Source organism: Camelus dromedarius, chromosome 19, assembly GCF_036321535.1.
Source record: "Camelus dromedarius isolate mCamDro1 chromosome 19, mCamDro1.pat, whole genome shotgun sequence".
Classification (NCBI taxonomy): Eukaryota; Metazoa; Chordata; class Mammalia; order Artiodactyla; family Camelidae; genus Camelus; species Camelus dromedarius.
Window position 1 is genome coordinate 31229940 of NC_087454.1, and position 18236 is coordinate 31248175.

The 18236-nt window shown below is 45.7% G+C and overlaps 1 protein-coding gene across 1 annotated transcript; it reads left to right on the top strand.

Moving 5' to 3' along the window:
• Window positions 1–1207: 1207 nt before the first annotated feature.
• Window positions 1208–7355, top strand: ANKRD66 (ankyrin repeat domain 66). Its single transcript, XM_031434582.2, has 3 exons — window positions 1208–1370; window positions 3232–3460; window positions 6674–7355. The coding sequence occupies exons 1-3, from the start codon at window positions 1208–1210 to the stop codon at window positions 6873–6875; spliced, it is 594 nt and encodes a 197-aa protein (XP_031290442.1). The 3' UTR covers window positions 6876–7355.
• The last annotated feature ends 10881 nt before the right edge of the window (window positions 7356–18236 follow it).

The window sequence follows — 18236 nt, forward strand, 5'->3', positions numbered from 1 at the left end:
AACCTGCTTAAAGGCTTGTGTGAGACACTGCTTCTGAAAATGGTGTGACTTTTTGTGACACCTGCAGGTCAGAATCCTTCTAGAGCTTCTATTTACCATCTCGTTTTTTCAATGACCAAATGCTCCAGTGTAACATTTTTCTACTCAAACAAGCAAGAGATGAAACACATCCTGTGCCCTGAAAATGTCTCCAGCTAAGGCTTCTGGGCACAAAGTGTTCTTACCCACCACCAACAACCCTTCCTCCCCCAGGATGGCCCACCCCTGCTAAACAGGGCAGGAGTTTCTCTTTTGTTACAGAATAGTCTTGATTTTGCCTTTTGTACTACAAACCCTACAAAATTTCCTATCCGGTCCTTTACAGGAAGAGTTTGTGGACCCTTGGTCTGAGCATTAAAGTTGGAGCTACTTCCACTTTTCAGAATGTGCCTCCCTGCCATAGATGTGCTGTGTCTGAGTTGGGATCCTCTACCATCGCTGGTCCCCAAGATGACTCTTACACTATCAGACCCATTGTCTGCACAGTGAATAAAACCAGTGACCTTTTACTATTATAATGAAAACAGTTTTGACTTCATGGATCCCCTAAAAGGGTTCCAGGGATCCCTACATGTCTATAGACTACAGTTTGAGAACTGTTGGTTCGTCTTACATGTTGTAAACAATTTTTAGCTATTTTGTTTGTGTCTTTACATCTTGCCCATCTCCTGAATTGGTGTAGCAACAATCTTTAATTTCCATGGGGTCCCTGTTCTGTATCCAGTGTAAACCTACCACAAGACCCTGGCTAATTATATCCATTCCATGGGTGAGAAAGATTAGGCAAAGAATTACACAACTAACTCAGCATCACATTGCTAGCACTTTGGAGCAAGGGTGGGAAGTAGTACTGAGAAGTGGTTTGAAGCCAAATAGCAAATGTCAGCCCATAAGTTTAGCCTCTAGTCCTACAAGCAGGAAGGAGCCACTGATAGTTTTGGTGGGGGGTAGGGGATCAGCAGGCATGAACCGCAGTAGCTAAGATCCAAATATACACTCTGTAGACCACACTTGTGAAGCCACCCTGGATACAAATGGCTGAGGTAAGAAGAAAGTCAATGATAAGGAATCCTATGGAATCACTCACTAAGAGTAAAGAATTGTAGAGAATTTCCTAAGTGGCCTGTTTTCCCCACAGTTTTTTTTTTTTTTTTTTTTTTTTCCGGTCATGGAATTGACCAAAATGTCGGACATGACAAAACTCCACCAAGCGGTGGCTGCAGGGGACTACAGCTCAGTGAAGAAGATTTTGAAGAAAGGTCTCTGTGACCCAAACTACAAGGACATGGACTGGAATGACCGGACCCCACTTCACTGGGCGGCGATCCGAGGTGAGTGGGCAGTGCCTCGGGGGATCCATCCCTTCCGGTCCACCATTCATGAGGTTACCAGTTGGTAGTCGGTGTCGGGGAGTAGAAAGAACATTTCTTGGGAGTGCAGTGAATGAATGAGCGCCATTTCAATCCTGGCACCACCACTTACTAGTTGTGGCACCTTAGCCGAGTTACTTAACATCTCCACGCCTTAGTTTATCCATCCGTGTAATGACAGCAATAATGCTGCCTTAGAATCTTGTGAGGATTCAGTAAGATAATGGGGTCTACACCACCTTGTACATAGAGGCTCTCAATTAATAATTATCAGCCCTTTGCTTTCTTGACCTATAGCAGGAATGGAGCATGCTTTCTGTGGGAGGACAGGAACTTTGTCCCGTTCATGGCTGGGTGCGTGCCAAACATGGCTCACCTATAGAATTAGAGGAGGATTGTGGCAAAAACTCAGCCAGTGGGCTTGTCAAGACCTGCAGACCTAGAACACCACTGAAGAATGTTAAGTAAGAAAGTTTTATAGTCAACTATGCCTGCTAAAATTTTGTTTTGACTCCCATATGGAGAATGGGTTGGCAGGATGCAAGGTGGCTGCAGAAAAATCAGTTGGGAGAATTTTGCAGAAATTTAAGTACAAAGCACCCATCAGTGAACATTTACTATGCGCTGGGCACTGTGCTGTGTACTTTATTATTTTTTATGCATTTTTAAGATTATTTATTTATTTATTATTTTAATGGAGGTACTGGGGATTGAACCTAGGACCTCTTACATGCTAGGCATGCGCTCTACCACTGAGCAATTTCCCTCCCCTCCGGGGCTGTGTACTTTGTGCCTGTGATTTCATTTGCCCTCCACAAGAACTCAGCGGGGTAAGTGGTAACATCCTTAATTTACAAGTGAGGAAACTGGGCCCAGACATTTGTTTCTCATCCGGGATGCCATGGTTAGCAAGTGGTATTTATTGTCAGGTGTAAACCCACATCTATCTGACAAGAAAACCTGGGTTCTTAATCTGTGCTAGCTTTCATGTAAGTGGGACTTAAAGTATTTTTATCACGATAGAACTGACATGTAACATTATGTCAGTTTCAGGTGTACAACGCAGTGATTCTACATTTGTGTGTATTGTGAAATACTCATCACAATAAATACAGTGATCATGAGTCTACTGGTCTAGCTACCACACATAGTTACAATTTTTGTTTCCTTGTGGTATCTTTTAAGATCTACTCTCTTAGCAACTTTCAAATATGCAATACAGCATTAGTCACTCAGCTGTAGGCCACATTCCCATGACATTTATTTTATAACTGGAGGGCCCCTCCCCCGCCTCCACAACCACCAATCTGTTCTCTGTATCTATGAGCTTGTTTTTGGTTTTTGCTTTTATGTTTAGATTCTGCATGTAGTGAGATCGTGTGGTATTTGCCTTTGTCTGTCTGACTGACTTCACATAGGATAACACCCTCAAGGTCCATCCATGTTGCAAAATACTTGGTTTTGAAATCAGCATGGAGATGGCCAAAAGCAACGTGAGCGGAGCTGCAGGCGGGTGTAGAGTGATTTGGGAAAGAAAGCAAGATTCATAGGCGGGGCCTGCGAGAATGGACAGGGGAGGGGCATGTCCTGGAAGGAGCAGAGGGAATCCTTGGAGGGCTCAGGCCCAGCATGGGGTCAACCGGAGTAAGGATGTGGCACTGAGTCTCTGGTAAAGAGAGGAAGAAGGGAGGAGAGGATGATGCTAGGAGACCGGAGGGGCCTCATAGGCCAATGTCTTCCCCCCTTCTGGGCAACTGAGGCTTGCTTTGGCTTCCCGCAGAGACGTTTTCATCTTAACCTCCTGTTTTTTCTTACATCTAAGGACACATGGAGGTTCTGCAGCTCCTGATAGAACACGGAGCCAGACCCTGCCTGGTAACTGATGTGGGCTGGACCCCAGCTCATTTTGCAGCTGAGTCAGGCCATCTGAACGTGCTCAAAACTCTCCACGCGTTGCACGCTGCCATTGATGCCCCCGACTTCTTTGGAGACACACCAAAGAGGATCGCACAGATCTACGGGCAGAAAGCCTGTGTGGCATTCCTGGAGAAGTGAGTTTCACTTATTTCCAGCTACAAAGGGCAGAGAAACGGGAGCTCGGGTGTTTGCAGGGAAGGTGATTTACATCTCACAAAGGAGCCTGCTTGTCCAAAGCACAGAGCATCCTGTTATCATCTTTAATTTCCTCTGGCAGGAGCACAGAGTGCTTCATTCTGTTACCACCTTTATCTCTTCTGTCTGAAGCACAGAGTACACTGCAGTCAGTGACTGTGGCAGGTGAATCTTTGTAGAACTGGATGGTGAGCAAAATGCTCTCTTGCAACACCATAATACACTGCTTCTTCCACTCTCTTTCTTAAATGTCCATGTCTTTGTCCTTCTATAGCATACAACCCAGAATTCCCAGCTTTGGATTGGTCTCTGTCTTCTCCACTCCTGTGCTTGGTCTGCTAGGGGAAAGCCCACAAACAGGCAGTTGGGTACCACCAGAAGTTCTAAGGTCTCTATCTTCCCTCTGCACATGCTGGCCATCTCTTCCCACCCTTCTATCTTGTTGACAATTTCCAGTTCTCATCACACCTCAGCCTGTCGCTCAGAGGGTATGCTTTCTGCTTCATGGAGAACATTGAAGCCACAGGTATACATTTTCAAACTCTTACACCTACGTATCATATCTACATCTACATCTGTTCCTTCTTGCCTTCCTACCCATCCTTCCGTGGGAAGTGTTATCCCTCCATACAGACCCTTCATTCAGTCCTCTGCGTCCCCTGCAAGATCATCATTCCCGTGTTCTTTGTTGGCATCTTCCATGCTCTCTTCTGTATCTTTGTTTTTTTTTCTATTCCTTCCCTTCACTTGTTCAATAGATCTTATGTTCAAATAGAACATAAGAACATGTTCAAATAGATCTTATTAAACAGACACACAAACAGCTAGAGACCTTTCTCATGTCTGCTATGTCTTTCTTCTTCCCTACGTTTCTAAGCTACTTGCAAGGTCATCTGTGATTGTCTCTACTTCCTCACCCATCATTGTGCTGAATCAGCTCTCATCCACAGAGAACCTTGCTGCTAAACTAATGGCCTCTTCTCAATTCACATTCTCCCCTTAATTAGGTATTTGCTAACTCTCCTCTGTTATTTTATCTGCTGCTACTCCCTTCAGGTTCTCCTCCCTAGCCAACCTTTTCTTCTCCTGATCTTTCTAAGCTCCTGTCCTCGCATGCCTTTTAGATGCTGGAATTCCTCGGGTGCTGTCTTTGGCTCTCCTCTGCTGACTTTCTGAGTAATCTCAGCTCCTCCGTAGGGACCAGTCGGTGGATGAATGTGATCCACAACCCCAGCATAATCGAAGTGGAGGAGGCGTGATTCCTCCAGATGGTGGGGAGTGCTATTTCCAGGAAAAGTGGGTGGGCGGGCAGTGCTGAGCAGACAAAAGCAACAAGGGTCACCACATCACATGTAAGTCATTTCCCCTTATCATCTCTTCTGAGGAACTTCCCTTGTGACAGTTACAGGGCTTAGAGGGAAGGAATCCTGGTTAAGGGGAAATTAATCTGGACCCTAAAAGATAGCTAAGACCTGGCTAATGGAAGAGGGAGGAAGATTCGTCACTTGGAGTGAAGGTGCCAAGCTGGAAATGTGTGTAGGTTGCGTGTGAATGTGAGGAGGTGGGGACAGTGGCGGGATGAGTGCCTGGCTGAGTAGAGCATTCACGCTGGAGGGAAGCGGAGAATAAGGCTGGGTGTTTGGGTGACCCCAGTGAGCAGGGCAGGCAGATGCGTGTGAACTCATCAGGGAACTGGCAAGATGAAGCAGAGGGGTTGGCAAGATGCAACAGAGACTTTAGCCAAGTGAGTCCTGTAGTGGAAGAGGCGGCAGTGGTGCTGTGCAGGCAGAAGGGGAGGCCCTTAGACTCTAGGCAAGGAGATCACATAAGCAATGTCTTAGTGCTTCATGTTGCAAGTAGGTGGGGTCCTGGACTAGGATGAGGAAGAGAAAGGGATATAAAAGAATTTCAAAAGACACTTAGGCAGTGTTTGACAATTTTCTGAAAAGCCTGGGTATCCTAGCAGAACAACTCAACTCTCGATTCAGCCTCTCTTAAGTAGTAAATCTCTCATTCAGCCAATATTTTTAAGCCCTGGTAGATGCATGGCATTGAACTAGATACTAAAAAGGATTTAAAGATACATCAGATGCAGTGCTGGGCATTAAGAAGCTCCCTGGGATGAGAGATAACTTCTTTACATAAATAACGCTAGTATAAGATGGGGACAGGGGTCAGAAGAGCAGGGCAGAGGAGGGACAGTGTGGTCTAAGTTACTTCCAGCTTGCTGAGGGGACAGGAGCAGAGGGACAAGCAGGTTTGCTGGCCCCTGAATGACCTAGGCTTTCCATAATGCTTTGCACTTAAAATAATCTTTGCCCTGCCTGAATCACCATCTAGCCTCTCAGATTTCCTTTGTCCTCATATTGACACCAGTTCTATCTCTGAAGTGGCTTTCACCAGTGTCTCGAAGCAGGGCGCATACTCACATTTAGCCTCATAGGCGAACCAGTATACGTCCGTGTGTATGATGATCAATTCACATATTTCTCCGTCTGTCACCTAGTCTATTATTCTGTATCTATCATCTACCTCTATATATATCATCTAACTATTCTTTTTTTTTATTTGGGGGGTAGGTAATTAAGTTTATTTATTTAATGGAAGTACTGGGGATTGAACCAAGGACCTCATGCGTGCTAAGCACACGCTCTACCCCTGAGCTATACACTCCCCCCTCATCTAACTAGTCCTTACATAAATCCATCTGTACATACATGTATGATCACGAGTCATTTTTATTTTCTTCCTTATACACTTCTATACTTTAAACTTTTCTACAATGAACAGAGCTTTTCTAATTAGGAAAAAATCCAATTAAGAGAGAAATGAAGGAAAACAGCTTCCCGGTAATAATGCTGGATGCTCTCCAATACAAGCACTTTAAGAATTAGCAGTGCCTGCTTGGAGCTAAGCGCCTGTCTCCTATTCTGTGCACATCACACCAGGGCATGCCATTTCTCTCCACCTCAAAGTAGTTGCTTTAGCGCCCAGACCTCTTAAGTGTACAGAAATGCTTGAATTTGGTCTGATTTCTCCTTGACCGGACCACGGAGGTGCCAGGCTGTTTGCAGAGGGCGGAGGAGAGGCCCCTCCGCAGGCGGGGCAGGCCGTGCGGCCCCCAGGCTGAGAGCCCGGCCCCCGTCTCCTAGGGCGGAGCCCCAGTGCCGGGACCACCGCCGCGCCGCCAGCCAGAAGGGGCTGCGGCTGGATCAGCGGGATGAAGCCTGGGACGCCAAGAAGAGAGAGCTGGAGCTGTCTCTTCCTCCCTGGAATCGAAACACGAATATGAAAAAGAGTAAGAAAAGGCGAAGTCCCCCCAGGCTCAGCAATATCAAGGAGCGGAGAGTGTGAGAAGGCGGGCATCCCAGGGCCTGGAGCCGTGATTTCCAGCGCGAGAGGCTCCCCGCGACGGCTTCTACCAGCAGCGGGGGCTGCAAGTCCTGCCTGGGCGCTCCCTCCACCGGCTGTTTCCTCCTTGTCAGTACTTGCTGTGCACCAGAATGTCCAGAAAGGGACAAATGTCAGCTGTTTGCATTTTGTCATCAATGATTTGCACAGTCAGCACCCCCTGAGCTCCCATAGGCAATTCTCGAATTTCAGGGGCAGGGGGAGGGTATAGCTCAGTGGTGGAGCTCATGCTTAGCACACACAAGGTCCTGGGTTCAATCCCCAGTGCCTATGTTAAAAAAAAATCATAAATAAATAAACCTAATTACCTCCCCCCACAAAAAAATTAAAAATTAAAAAAATTAGAATTTCAAGGGCAAAGAAAAATCTCCTCCTAAGGAAACTTGATTATTTCAATAAAAAAAGTAACAAAATCTCAAAAAATCTCCGTTATCAATCTATGAAAAAAAAATTTGTTGTCACATAGACCAAGCAAAGAGGTGAAGAGAGGTATTTCCCAGTTTCCAGCTATTTTCCCTTGGAGTAGAAACCGACAGTCTCAGCAGGGCCATTTTTAACCAACGATCCCTTCTCCATGAGAGAAACAATCTGGACAACAGATCAGCTCAGTGAGGAAAAAAAAAAACCCTTGAATTAATTTCATCCCACTTCATAATGAGAGAGAGCATAAAATAATGGAACATGTGATTACAGCTCTACTTGAGCAACTGTGCAGCTTAGGAAATCTAAATACAGATTAGACATTTCCAATGAAAATATTGCATCCAAATTAAGATGTGCTATAAATGTAAAATGCATACCATATTTTGAAGACAGGACAAAAATGTAAAATAGATTATTAATAATAAATATTGATTACATGTTAAAGTGATAATCTTTTGAATATTGCATTAAATAGAATACATTACTAACATGAATTTTACCTTTCTCGGTTCACTTTTTAAACAATGTGGCTAGTAGAATGGTTAAAATTCCATAGGTGGCTTGCGGTGGCTTGCTTTTCCCTATCAGACTGCACTGCAATAGAAACCAGAAAACATTTACAGCCCCATTCTAGGTTTACTAATTGCTCTGCCTGAATCAATGTCTTTAGCCACTTAAGATCATCCTTATTACACATTTCTCACTGCTTACAGGCCATGCTTGGTTTGAATTTTCTGAAATGAATAAATGCCTGAGCATCTTACAGGAAAGTGGTGTAGCTGTGGAGGATTCCTCTTCTAGTGTTTCTCCATCCTGAGCATCAGTTCCCATTCTCTGTGCCCTGCAGTTCACAGGGGTGGTTCCTGCTTGCCATATTGGTCCACAATCAGAGGGAACAACTCCAGCTGGACCAGCGAAATTCTCCTAGGAGCAGGAAGGGGGAGGCCCTGGGCTGATGGTTCTGGAACATGAGGCTAAACTCAGGGGACACAGCGATCTCTGATTTCTGTCCTGAACAGCCCCTCACCCCACCCCAACCCACTCACACACATTGCCCTTGACCTCTGTGCAGAGTTTCCATCCTTTCTCTGAGTTCACACTACCCCACCACTAACCTCAGAGGCTTGTGGGCTGATGTGGGTGAGGCGGGAGAGAGAGGGAGGAGGGGAGGAAGGGAGGAGGGGAGGAAGGGAGGAGGGAGTGGGGTGGGCTAAAAAGAGCGCAGGCTGCAACACTGAGCCTCCTACTGTGGGAAAAGAAACTTCCATAGTTTTCCCCTCCATCACATACATTTTAATCCTGTTCCTCACGAGTCCCCCTCACTGATGGACTTCTCCACCCCAACGGGCGAGCCCCGTCCTTCATTGGACCCTCATTCCCCTCACTGAGCGCCCGTCTATTCACAGACCTCAGTCCCCTCAAGGAGCCCCCTCTTCACAATTTCCTGTCTACCATCAGCCCTGGCCATACCCTCAGAAAGGCCACATTCAGACATGTGACCCTGAGCTGGGCCCAGACAGGTTGGAGCTGTGGGTTCACACCTCCCATCTCAGCAGGGACCCTCCTGGGGTCCTTACCTTCTTCGGATCCTCAGAAGCAGGGTGGGCTTCACTGCCCCCTCCCCCTCATCATCATCTTTGGACCCTGAGTGGACCCCAGCCACTCTTCCTCTGGGGCAATTGGCCCTTCTGGGCACTGACCACCGGCTGCTGAACTGACCAAAGAGCAAGGAAATCTTGCCTGGAGGTCAGACCTGGAGGGTGGTCATCTGGTCTGGATCTGGTCTGGGCTCCTATTTTCAGAGGGACATTGATGACCAGGGGTTGTGGGCCAGGGGCTGGGATGGGAGGCACTGGGAAATGTTGGGGATGGGGCCGCCTCCCAGACCTGCTCCCTCAGCCCGGGTAGGACCCATTGCTAGAGGCAGGAGGGTATACAGGAGGGTCCGTTAACAGCCAGGACTCCCTGCCCTGAGGTGTCTAGATGGATGGGCACCTTTCTGGGGTACCCAAGATGCCCTCATTAAGAGTAGGCTGGACTCGGGGATTTCTGTGGCCCCCACTTCAACTTTCTTACCCCATCTGGATGATTAAAAAGAAATGAAAAAAAGTCTTCTCTTGGGAATTTGAAGAGGAGTCTTCATGAGAGGAGGGACCAGTTTTATGTGAGGGTGAACGAAGGCTGCTTACCATTGGCTGTGGGACCAAGAAGCCTGGAGGGATTTAAGGTGGGGTGCGGGGGATGACACGGTGGCACTGCAGACGGATTGGAGCAGGGGAATGGAGGCAGGAAGACCCAGTAGGAAAGTGCTGGCATATCCCGGGAAGAGGTGCCCCTGGGAGGCAGTGGTTAAAAGCCTGGATGCCCAGTCAGACAGATCCGTGAGGTGCTGGACCTTGGAAATAATGTACTGTCTTCCAAGGGTTGTCACCGTGAGAATGAAGTGACAGAGACGTGCACAGCACTTCACACAGGGCCTGACACAAAGACTGTGCTCAGCCCATGCAAGCTACCAGGCCCACTGAGGCGCCCCCGGCTCTCCCTCTGCTCAGTAAAGATGTGCTGAGCATCTGCCTGGTGCTAAGTGCTGTGACTAAGGAGGAAGATATCATTCCTGCCCTCCGGCCATTTTTGTTGAGCAGGGTAAGTTCTTAACCTTTTCAGATCATGGACTCCTTTGGTTGTCTGGTGAAGGCCACAGACCTTGTCTCAAAATCATGTTTTAAAAGTATAAAATAAAATCCATGAAAGGTTCTTATTGAGCCTCATGTGCAGCAAAAGTGGAGAACCACCACTCTAGATGTCTGGTGTTGTGAGAGAAAGCCTTTTATTGATTCTTCAATGGGTTTTCAAATAGAATAATCCATTGAGCATTTACTGAGCACCTACTATGTGCTGGGCAGTAGAAATACAGCAGAGAATAAATCACAGTTCCTGCCCTCATGAACTAACAGGAAGGGGGGCAGGTAATAAGCAAATAAACTGAGAAATATATACTGTATCTGATGGTGATGGGTGCTGTGGGGAAAATAAAGCAGATTGTGTTAGTCATGGTTCTCCACAGAAACAGAACCTACAGAAGATCCCCCCCCCCCCCAGCTGTCAGACATGAGAATCCTCTCCTACCTGGAGAAGGTCAGCCTTTTGTTCTATTCGGGCCTTCAACTGATTGGGTGAGGCCCACCCACATTATGGGGACAATCTGCTTTCCTCAGTCTAGGTACTTAAAATGTTCATTTCATCCAAAAACACCCTCACAGAAAGGCCCAGAATAATGTCTGACCAAACATCTCGGTACCCCTTGGCCCAGTGAAGTTGACACTTAAATTAAACCATCCTCTGGGTTAATGGACCAGGTTATCGCCTTTCCTGGGGTGCCATTTGATAAAGAGGGAATCAGGGACGGTCCCTCCAAGGAGAGGCCCTTGAACAGAGACCTCAGTGAAGGCAAAGCAAGAAGCTGTGGAGAAGCATCCTTCCAAGTGGCGAGAACGGCAAGTAGGAAACTTGGTGCCTGGGACGGGTTCAGAATCTGGAAGCTGCAGTGAGAAGCCACGGTGGTTGAAGCAGGAAGCCGGAGGGGGCGGGGGTGGGGGCGGTGCAGGGCAGGAGCTGCGGTCACAGAGGTGGGCGGCGGGTTCGTGGGGACCTGGGGGGCCACGCAAGAATCGGGCATTTTGTTTTAAGGGTCACGGAAAACCGCTGCGGCCTTTGAACCGCATCTCTCCGGCTGCTGCGCGCGGAACAGGCCGTGGACCAGGAGGGTGGAAGCGGGGGCGCCGGGAACCGGCTCACTGCCGTAACCAGGCTAGAGATGATGGTGGCTTGGGCTGCGGTGGCCGCGGTGAAGGCCATGAAAAGCGGCCGGATTACGGACAGACTTTGGAGGGAGAGCAGAGGACCCGGCTGTAGGGTGAACAGACAAACCAACAGACGTTTCCATAGAAAACAGACAAATGCTCAGGACCAGCCCCCCATCACCGCTCTTCACAGACCTCCCTTGTGCTTGACGCCAACTCAGCTGTCACAGAGGGAAGCCTCTGCCGGGCGGCCCTGTTAGCTGACGCTTTTTCCGAATGGCTGTGGATGTGCACAGTCTTCTGGAAAGTTGCTCTTGCTTCATCCATCACTCCATGCTGCTGTCTCTTTGCCAGGGAAGCTGTCTCTGTGCGTGCAGCCTTCAGGGTATCTTGGTAGCTCAGCTTTGTTTGGAGAGCAGCTCTTTTTGGCTAGTTAAACATCACAGTCTGTGTTTTGTGTTACTTTGTCTTATTTTCCCAAAGAACTAAAATGTTTTTGGGGTATGATTTACATGCATCAAATGCACAAAGCTTAAATAAGCAGTTTAATGTGTATACCTGTGAAATGTCCGCCCTAAATAGGGTTAGAACATTCTTAGAGCCCAAGATGGTCCCCCCAGGCCCCTTTTCAGTCAATCCCTGTCCCCCCTAACCTCTGTTCTGACTTCTTTTTACCCTGAGTTAGTTTGGCCTATTCCTGAACTTCATCTAAGAAAATCTTTAGTACTCATTGTTAACTGTCTGGCTTCTTTCATTCAACAAAACGTGTTTGAGATTCATCTATGTTATTGACTGTGTCAGTGGTTTGTTCCCTGGATGACTATAGCAATTTTTAAAAATTCACTATTTGGTGGACACTTGGGTTGCTTCCAGTTTGAAGCCATTATGATTAAAACGGCAATGAAGCGTTATTCACAATGGCCACTTAGGAAACTACCTAAATGTCCATCGACAGATGAATGGATAAAGAAAATGTCGTGTCTACACACAATGGAGTATTATTTAGCCTTCAAAAGGAAGGCAATCCCCCAAGTGCAATAGCGTGGATGAAACTGGAGGACATTCTGCTCTGTGAAACAACCAGTCGCAGAAGGACAGATACTACGTGATTCCACTTAGATGTGTAAAACAGCCAAATTCATAGAAGTGGAAAGTGAAATTGTAGTTGCCAGGAGCTGGGAGGAAGGGGAAACTGGGAGTTGCTATTCAGTGGGAATTGTTTCATTTATGCCAGATGAATAAGTTCTAGAGATCTGATGCACAACATCGCACCTGTTGTCAACAAGACTGTTTTGTGCACTTAAAATTTTATCAAAACGATTCACCTAATATTAAAGGTTCTTACTACAACCCACCCCCTCCCCCAAAACCTGCAATAAACATTGTGTACAACGAATATTGTTTTACACATATTTTTATTTCTTTTCTTTAAATTTTATTTATTTATTTTATTTTTATTAATTAGGTTTTATTATTTATTTTTAGAGGAGGTACTGGGGATTGAACCCAGGACCTTGTGCATGCTAAGCATGCCCTCTACCACTAAGCTATACCCTCCGCCCTCATATTTTCATTTCTTTTTGGTAAATACCTAGGAGTGGAATTACTTGGCCACAGGGTTGGTGTATGTTATCATACTTTATCAGAGTTTTGTTTTTAATTTAGCTTTTATGCATGGGAAGTCACACTTGCCTTATCTAGATACGTCCACATAAGGACTTCCATCATCAAGCCTTAGAAGAAAAACAATGCGTGGTGGTGGTGCTGTGAAGAGGAGGTAGGAGGATTCTGATGATGCTTGTGCAGTACTTAACCATGTGTGGCTTTCTCTGTATTCATTTATTAAAGCCTTACAACGACGCTAAGAGGAAGGTATTATTACTCTCATTTTGCAGTTGAAGAAACTCAGCCTCAGAGATGTTAATGAATGCTCTCCAAGTCACTCAAACCCTTATTGAAGAAGCTCGTGTTCTTTCTGCTAATTCTACGACCTCCTGTAAGAGGTCCTAGTGGATACCGTCTCTCGCATCTTTCCATGATGCCCTAATTAGCCTTGAGGGTGGCTGCTTTGCCTTTGATGCGTCACTTTCTGTATCGGTTTTCCCCTTTTCCTATCAATTTGCCCCATCCCCTTCATCATCTCTCTCCATCACCAAGCCCCGTTATAGTTTACCTAAACCCCAGAAGTAGACAGCCTTGAATCAACATCTCTAAATGGTTAGAAGAGTCTTCCCTCAAAACTTCTTAGTTGTTATCTAAAATCTTTTGTTGTTTTTGTGAGGAATTGTGCCTCAAATCATTTTTATAACGAGAGTGTTTGACTCCATGGCCTAACATCCAGTTTGCTAGAAAGTGGACGCCCTCTTGTGGACCATATAATACCAAAGAGCGACAGTCAAGAAGTGTTAAAACAGTCTATAAACACAATAGCCCCACCAATGTACAGTGAATCCTTAGCTTTGAATTATAAAAGCAGTAATTTATTTTCTCACGATAATGGAGGTTGGAAAGTCTCAGATCAAGGAGCCAACAAATTTGGGTACTGATGAGAGCCCTCTTTCTGGCTTGTAGCTGTCTGCCTTCAGCTCACCTGGCCTTCCCTTGATGTTGGCACACAGAGAGAGAAAGTAGGCTCCCTGGTGTCTCTTCTTGTAAGGATCAGGGCCCCGCCCCATGACCTCGTTTAACCTTGATGACTTCTCCAATACAGCCCTGTGGGTCAGGGCTTCAACATATGAATTTAATGGGGGAGCAGGGCACATTCAATCCCTAACATACACCAAAGGGCTTGAGTGAAGATTGAGTGATATAATGATGCTAAAAACTGGCTCTTTTCTGGTTGTAGCATACAGGTAACACCAGGAGACTCCTTTGCCCCTTAAGATACCTGTCACGTCTATCGTGTTCAGAGCCATTATTCTATTTAAAACGTCTACTGTAGGAAAAATATTTTTGCCACCCTTGCAAGATGCCTGATTTCTTGGATCATAGCCTCTAACAAAGAATAAGACTGGACAATGCTTTGTCCATGGTTAATACGTCCATAATAATACGTCCGATTATTTCTCACATTTGTGTTGCCTTCTGTAAACTACCAAACCATAGCACAATCCGTTTCCCTCTTACAGAGTTAACTCCTGCATTCTTAGTGTCTTTGGCTAAAGGAGTTCAAACCACCTTCGCCTTCCTGTGACATACTTTCAGAAGGTGGGGCAGTTAGAGAGCTTTTGTAAGTGTATTCCTTTAAAAACATGAAACAACTCAGTACATACTGACTCAGCAATTCCACTTATTGGAATGCGTTCTAAGGCAATACCTGGAGGCACACATACAATTGCAAATGCAAGGATGTTGACTGCAGCATTGCCCGTGATAAGCAAAATCAGCTGAATCCACAGCACGGGCTTAGCTACATCTAGTACATCTACTCAGTGGAATTATATGTAGCCATGGAAAAGCATATTCTTGAGGAGTATCTATGGATGTGGGAAAACATTTATAAGCCAGTCTATAAAACTAATGTGACTAACATTTTTATGAAGAAAAATAAGCATGGGGGAAAATCTAGGACATACACCAGGATGTTAGCAGTAGTTATTTTGGACGGTGGGATTAAAGTTAGCATTTTCCTACTGTGTCTTTCAGCTTTTTGCATTGAATAACTATTAATTACGAATATAGGAAAACGTTAATAGACAGTATTCTTTAAAAAGCCGAGGCATCAGAGGACTGACAGTATTTCTGGTGGGGCTCTGAATTGGGGAAAATCTGTTGGGGGAGGACTGAGCACAAATGAACATTCTAGAGAAGGATAATTTAGGGGGAAAAAAGGTGTCATTCCAACTCAATGAACCCTTGAGAGATGCAGTGGCCAACACTTATGTGGATAAAAGTTTATATTATTATAACATATGCATATATAAATAATAAAAACTAGAAGGAAACAGACGATCTGTCAAGATTGGGATTCATAATTTTTTCTTTTTAATATATTTTTAATTTTTAACTGTTAAATGTTCTAGAATGGACATGTTTTCATGTTATAAATATTCTTTTTCCTGACCCAGTGAATGAAGAGGTTGAACTCTCAGGAAAAGTTCAGTTTAAAGGCCTGGAGGACAAGGAATATGCAATATTCTTCTTGTTTTCTCCTCAGCATCCAGCCTGGGGCCAAGAGAATTCTGGTAACTGGATTGGATGCCAGCGGGATGGTTAACATGTCAAGCGGGGTCTTCTGTGACACCCATGTTATTTCTTAGTGTGAATAGTGTAAAAATTGGTGATTTATTATACTGTGAAATAAAGAAGATGAAATAAAAACTGGTGGCATGAGGACTGTTTTCAGAATCGGGAACAGAACGTTTCTGCTTCTTCTGGAAAAGAAGTCAGCGCTAAAGAGAGAAACCCCTGGCTGAGGATCAATCGCTCTTCTGCACACACAGCCAACCATCAGCTGCTTATGCTGTTCCGTGACCAGGCTCTGTGGATCCGCCCTCAGCACCTGTCTCTCCTCCAGCCAGGCGGGGGACATAGATTTGATAATTACGTAGGGATGTGTGGTCATGGACAAAAAGCTTCAGGAGATGTTGGCACCATCTGCTCAGCCTCTTGATGGTCCAAATCCAAAACAGATGGCTGGGTCTCCTCTGAAACATGTAAACCCAGGATTCTGAAGCCCTGTCACAGCCTCTGAGGCTGCCCTTCTTAGAAGAAGGTCAAAACCCCAAAATGATTTTGAGACAGGAGAGAAGGGGGCAGGGCACAGCCATTAAAAAAAAATGACAGAGCAATTAGCACCAAGGTGGTGGAAGATTCAACTCCCAGTAGACCTTGAGCTTAAATACCCGCTCCTTGGAACACAGTAGCTGCTAAATAGTACTCTCACAGGCATCTTGACAGCTCGGGGTCTAACCATAAAAGGTCAAGAAGTGGGTGATGGCCAAACTCCTGGCAATCCCAGCCCCTTCCCCAAAGTAGCTGAAATAATCCTCCCACTTGTTAGCATGTGAAGTTATCGAGAATATAAAAACGAACAACTCTGCATCCTGGGCGCGCTCTCTCTCTCTGTTTTTTTGCCTTTCTCTTGCCTTTTGAGATGGTCCACACTCTATATATCTCTCTGAATAAACCTACTTTTACTCAACTGTGGCTCGCTCTTGAATTCTTCCCAGCATGAAGCCGAGGACCCACGCTTGCTGAGGTGCATCCCAGGGCCTCAGCTGAGACCTGGGGCACAGCCATCCTCTCCTGCCCCATTTTTCCTGTATCAGCATGAGACCTATCAAATTAAATTCCCTCCAAGAATCCAGAGAGAATAGTCCTCAGGGAAGGAACAGTAACAAGTTCCCTATTTACACAGCATTTGGTACACTCTAAAGTCTTTCTCCTGCACAGCTGAAATTCTCTTGACCTTTAGTAATAAAAGAGGCAGAACAGGTGAGGTCTCATTAGCCCCAGATTATAAAAGAATACACCAAAACATGAGATTCAGTGTTTTTTCCTTTTGGTGTGCAGTCATGGCCCCTCTATTCACAGGGCATCAGTAACTGACGTGCTTGCACGTCTGGTTAAAGCTGTTGTTGTTCCTGGGTGATATGTGGCATTGCTCTGGGAAGTAGCTGTCACCATAGTCTTCCCCATTGGTAATGAGAAGATCAACTTATGTTTAAAAATCTGATTCAGCACACGAACATAAACAAACCTGTTACTAATTCAGGAAGCCTCCCTAGCTGGCTTACTGACACTGACCAATTACCCCTGGAATTTCCAATAATGCCCCCGCCCTCCCCTCTCCTTCCCCTGGCGCTAACTCAGATTCCTGTTGTTGAAGCGGCAGATAACACAACTGGCCCTGGATGGAGCTGCTGGCCCCTTGCGTAAAAGGATCAGCTGTACAAAAACCATTGTGTGGGTTTCAAAGGGAAATGGGATTACACTTCTCATTTGTTTTCTGAGAGGTCTGAGCCTCTCATTCTCTGGATCAAGTGAAATGTATGACTTAACCATCATCTTGCTTCCATTAGATGACCTCAAAATGGAATGACTTTTCCCAGGACAAAGAAAAATCCAAGCCAAGTCCCACTTGTTTCTTCTCCAACATCATCTCTTTCTGAAGAATTTCATCTGTCCATGCTGCCCCGACCCCCGCCTCCAGCTCTGGCACTATTCTCTGTGACCAGCACTGTCTCCCTCCTTCAAAACACTTTGGGATCCAAGAATCCTCAGATGATCAGGAAGGACTTTGTGTCCAACAATTAAGTGTCCCTTTTGCAATTTTAGCCTGTTTCCTTGTACCCTAACTTCAGGGACAGTGGTGTTGAAATAAATTTCTAGGCTCCAGATGAAGCCACTGCTGCCCACTGTGACACAGCAAACCAACCTTTCCTGTTCTCTTAAATGCCCTGCTTGATCATAAATGCAGCAAATCCCCAAATGCCAAGCCAACCCTGGGGTCTGTGCTTAAATTTCCTTGTTCCTTGGTCCTTCTAAATTAGGTCAGATATGCAGCCCCAGCCACTCATGCCCTGTTTCCGGTTGCCTCTTTATTGCTCAAGAAAACTCACGCTTGCCCCAAATACATTGGAAAACTGCTCCAAGGCTTGTGGGGCCCTGTACTCCCCCGGTCCAGGGTTCGGTTCCCCTTGAATAAAAGGCATCAAGTGCATAACGTAAATTATTTTAGCTTTGTCATCTGACAGTAGGAAATAGCTAGACCTCTTCCTCTTTAGAATCACGTCTCCTTTTAGAGAAAAGCCCGTCCCAGGTGTGTCTTCCCTTTACTGAACAATTCCCATGTGTTCCGTCCTTCCTCCCAGATGCCATGGTCCAACTTGGCCTCTTGGGCCATGACAACCCTTGTAATTAGCAGAGGTTAGAGACTTTTCCTGAAATCAGTGGACAATCTTGTAGCTCTCAGCCAAGTCTGTTTCAAGTTCAAGTATTCTATGAAGCTTCAATAAATAGGAAGAGAATTGGAAAAAAATAAAGAAAGCCTCTTGTCTGATTCTTCCCCACATCCTAAAAGATGAGTGACAATGTCTTCTTTAGATCCTACAGAGGACAAAAAGCTGAAACCGAAACC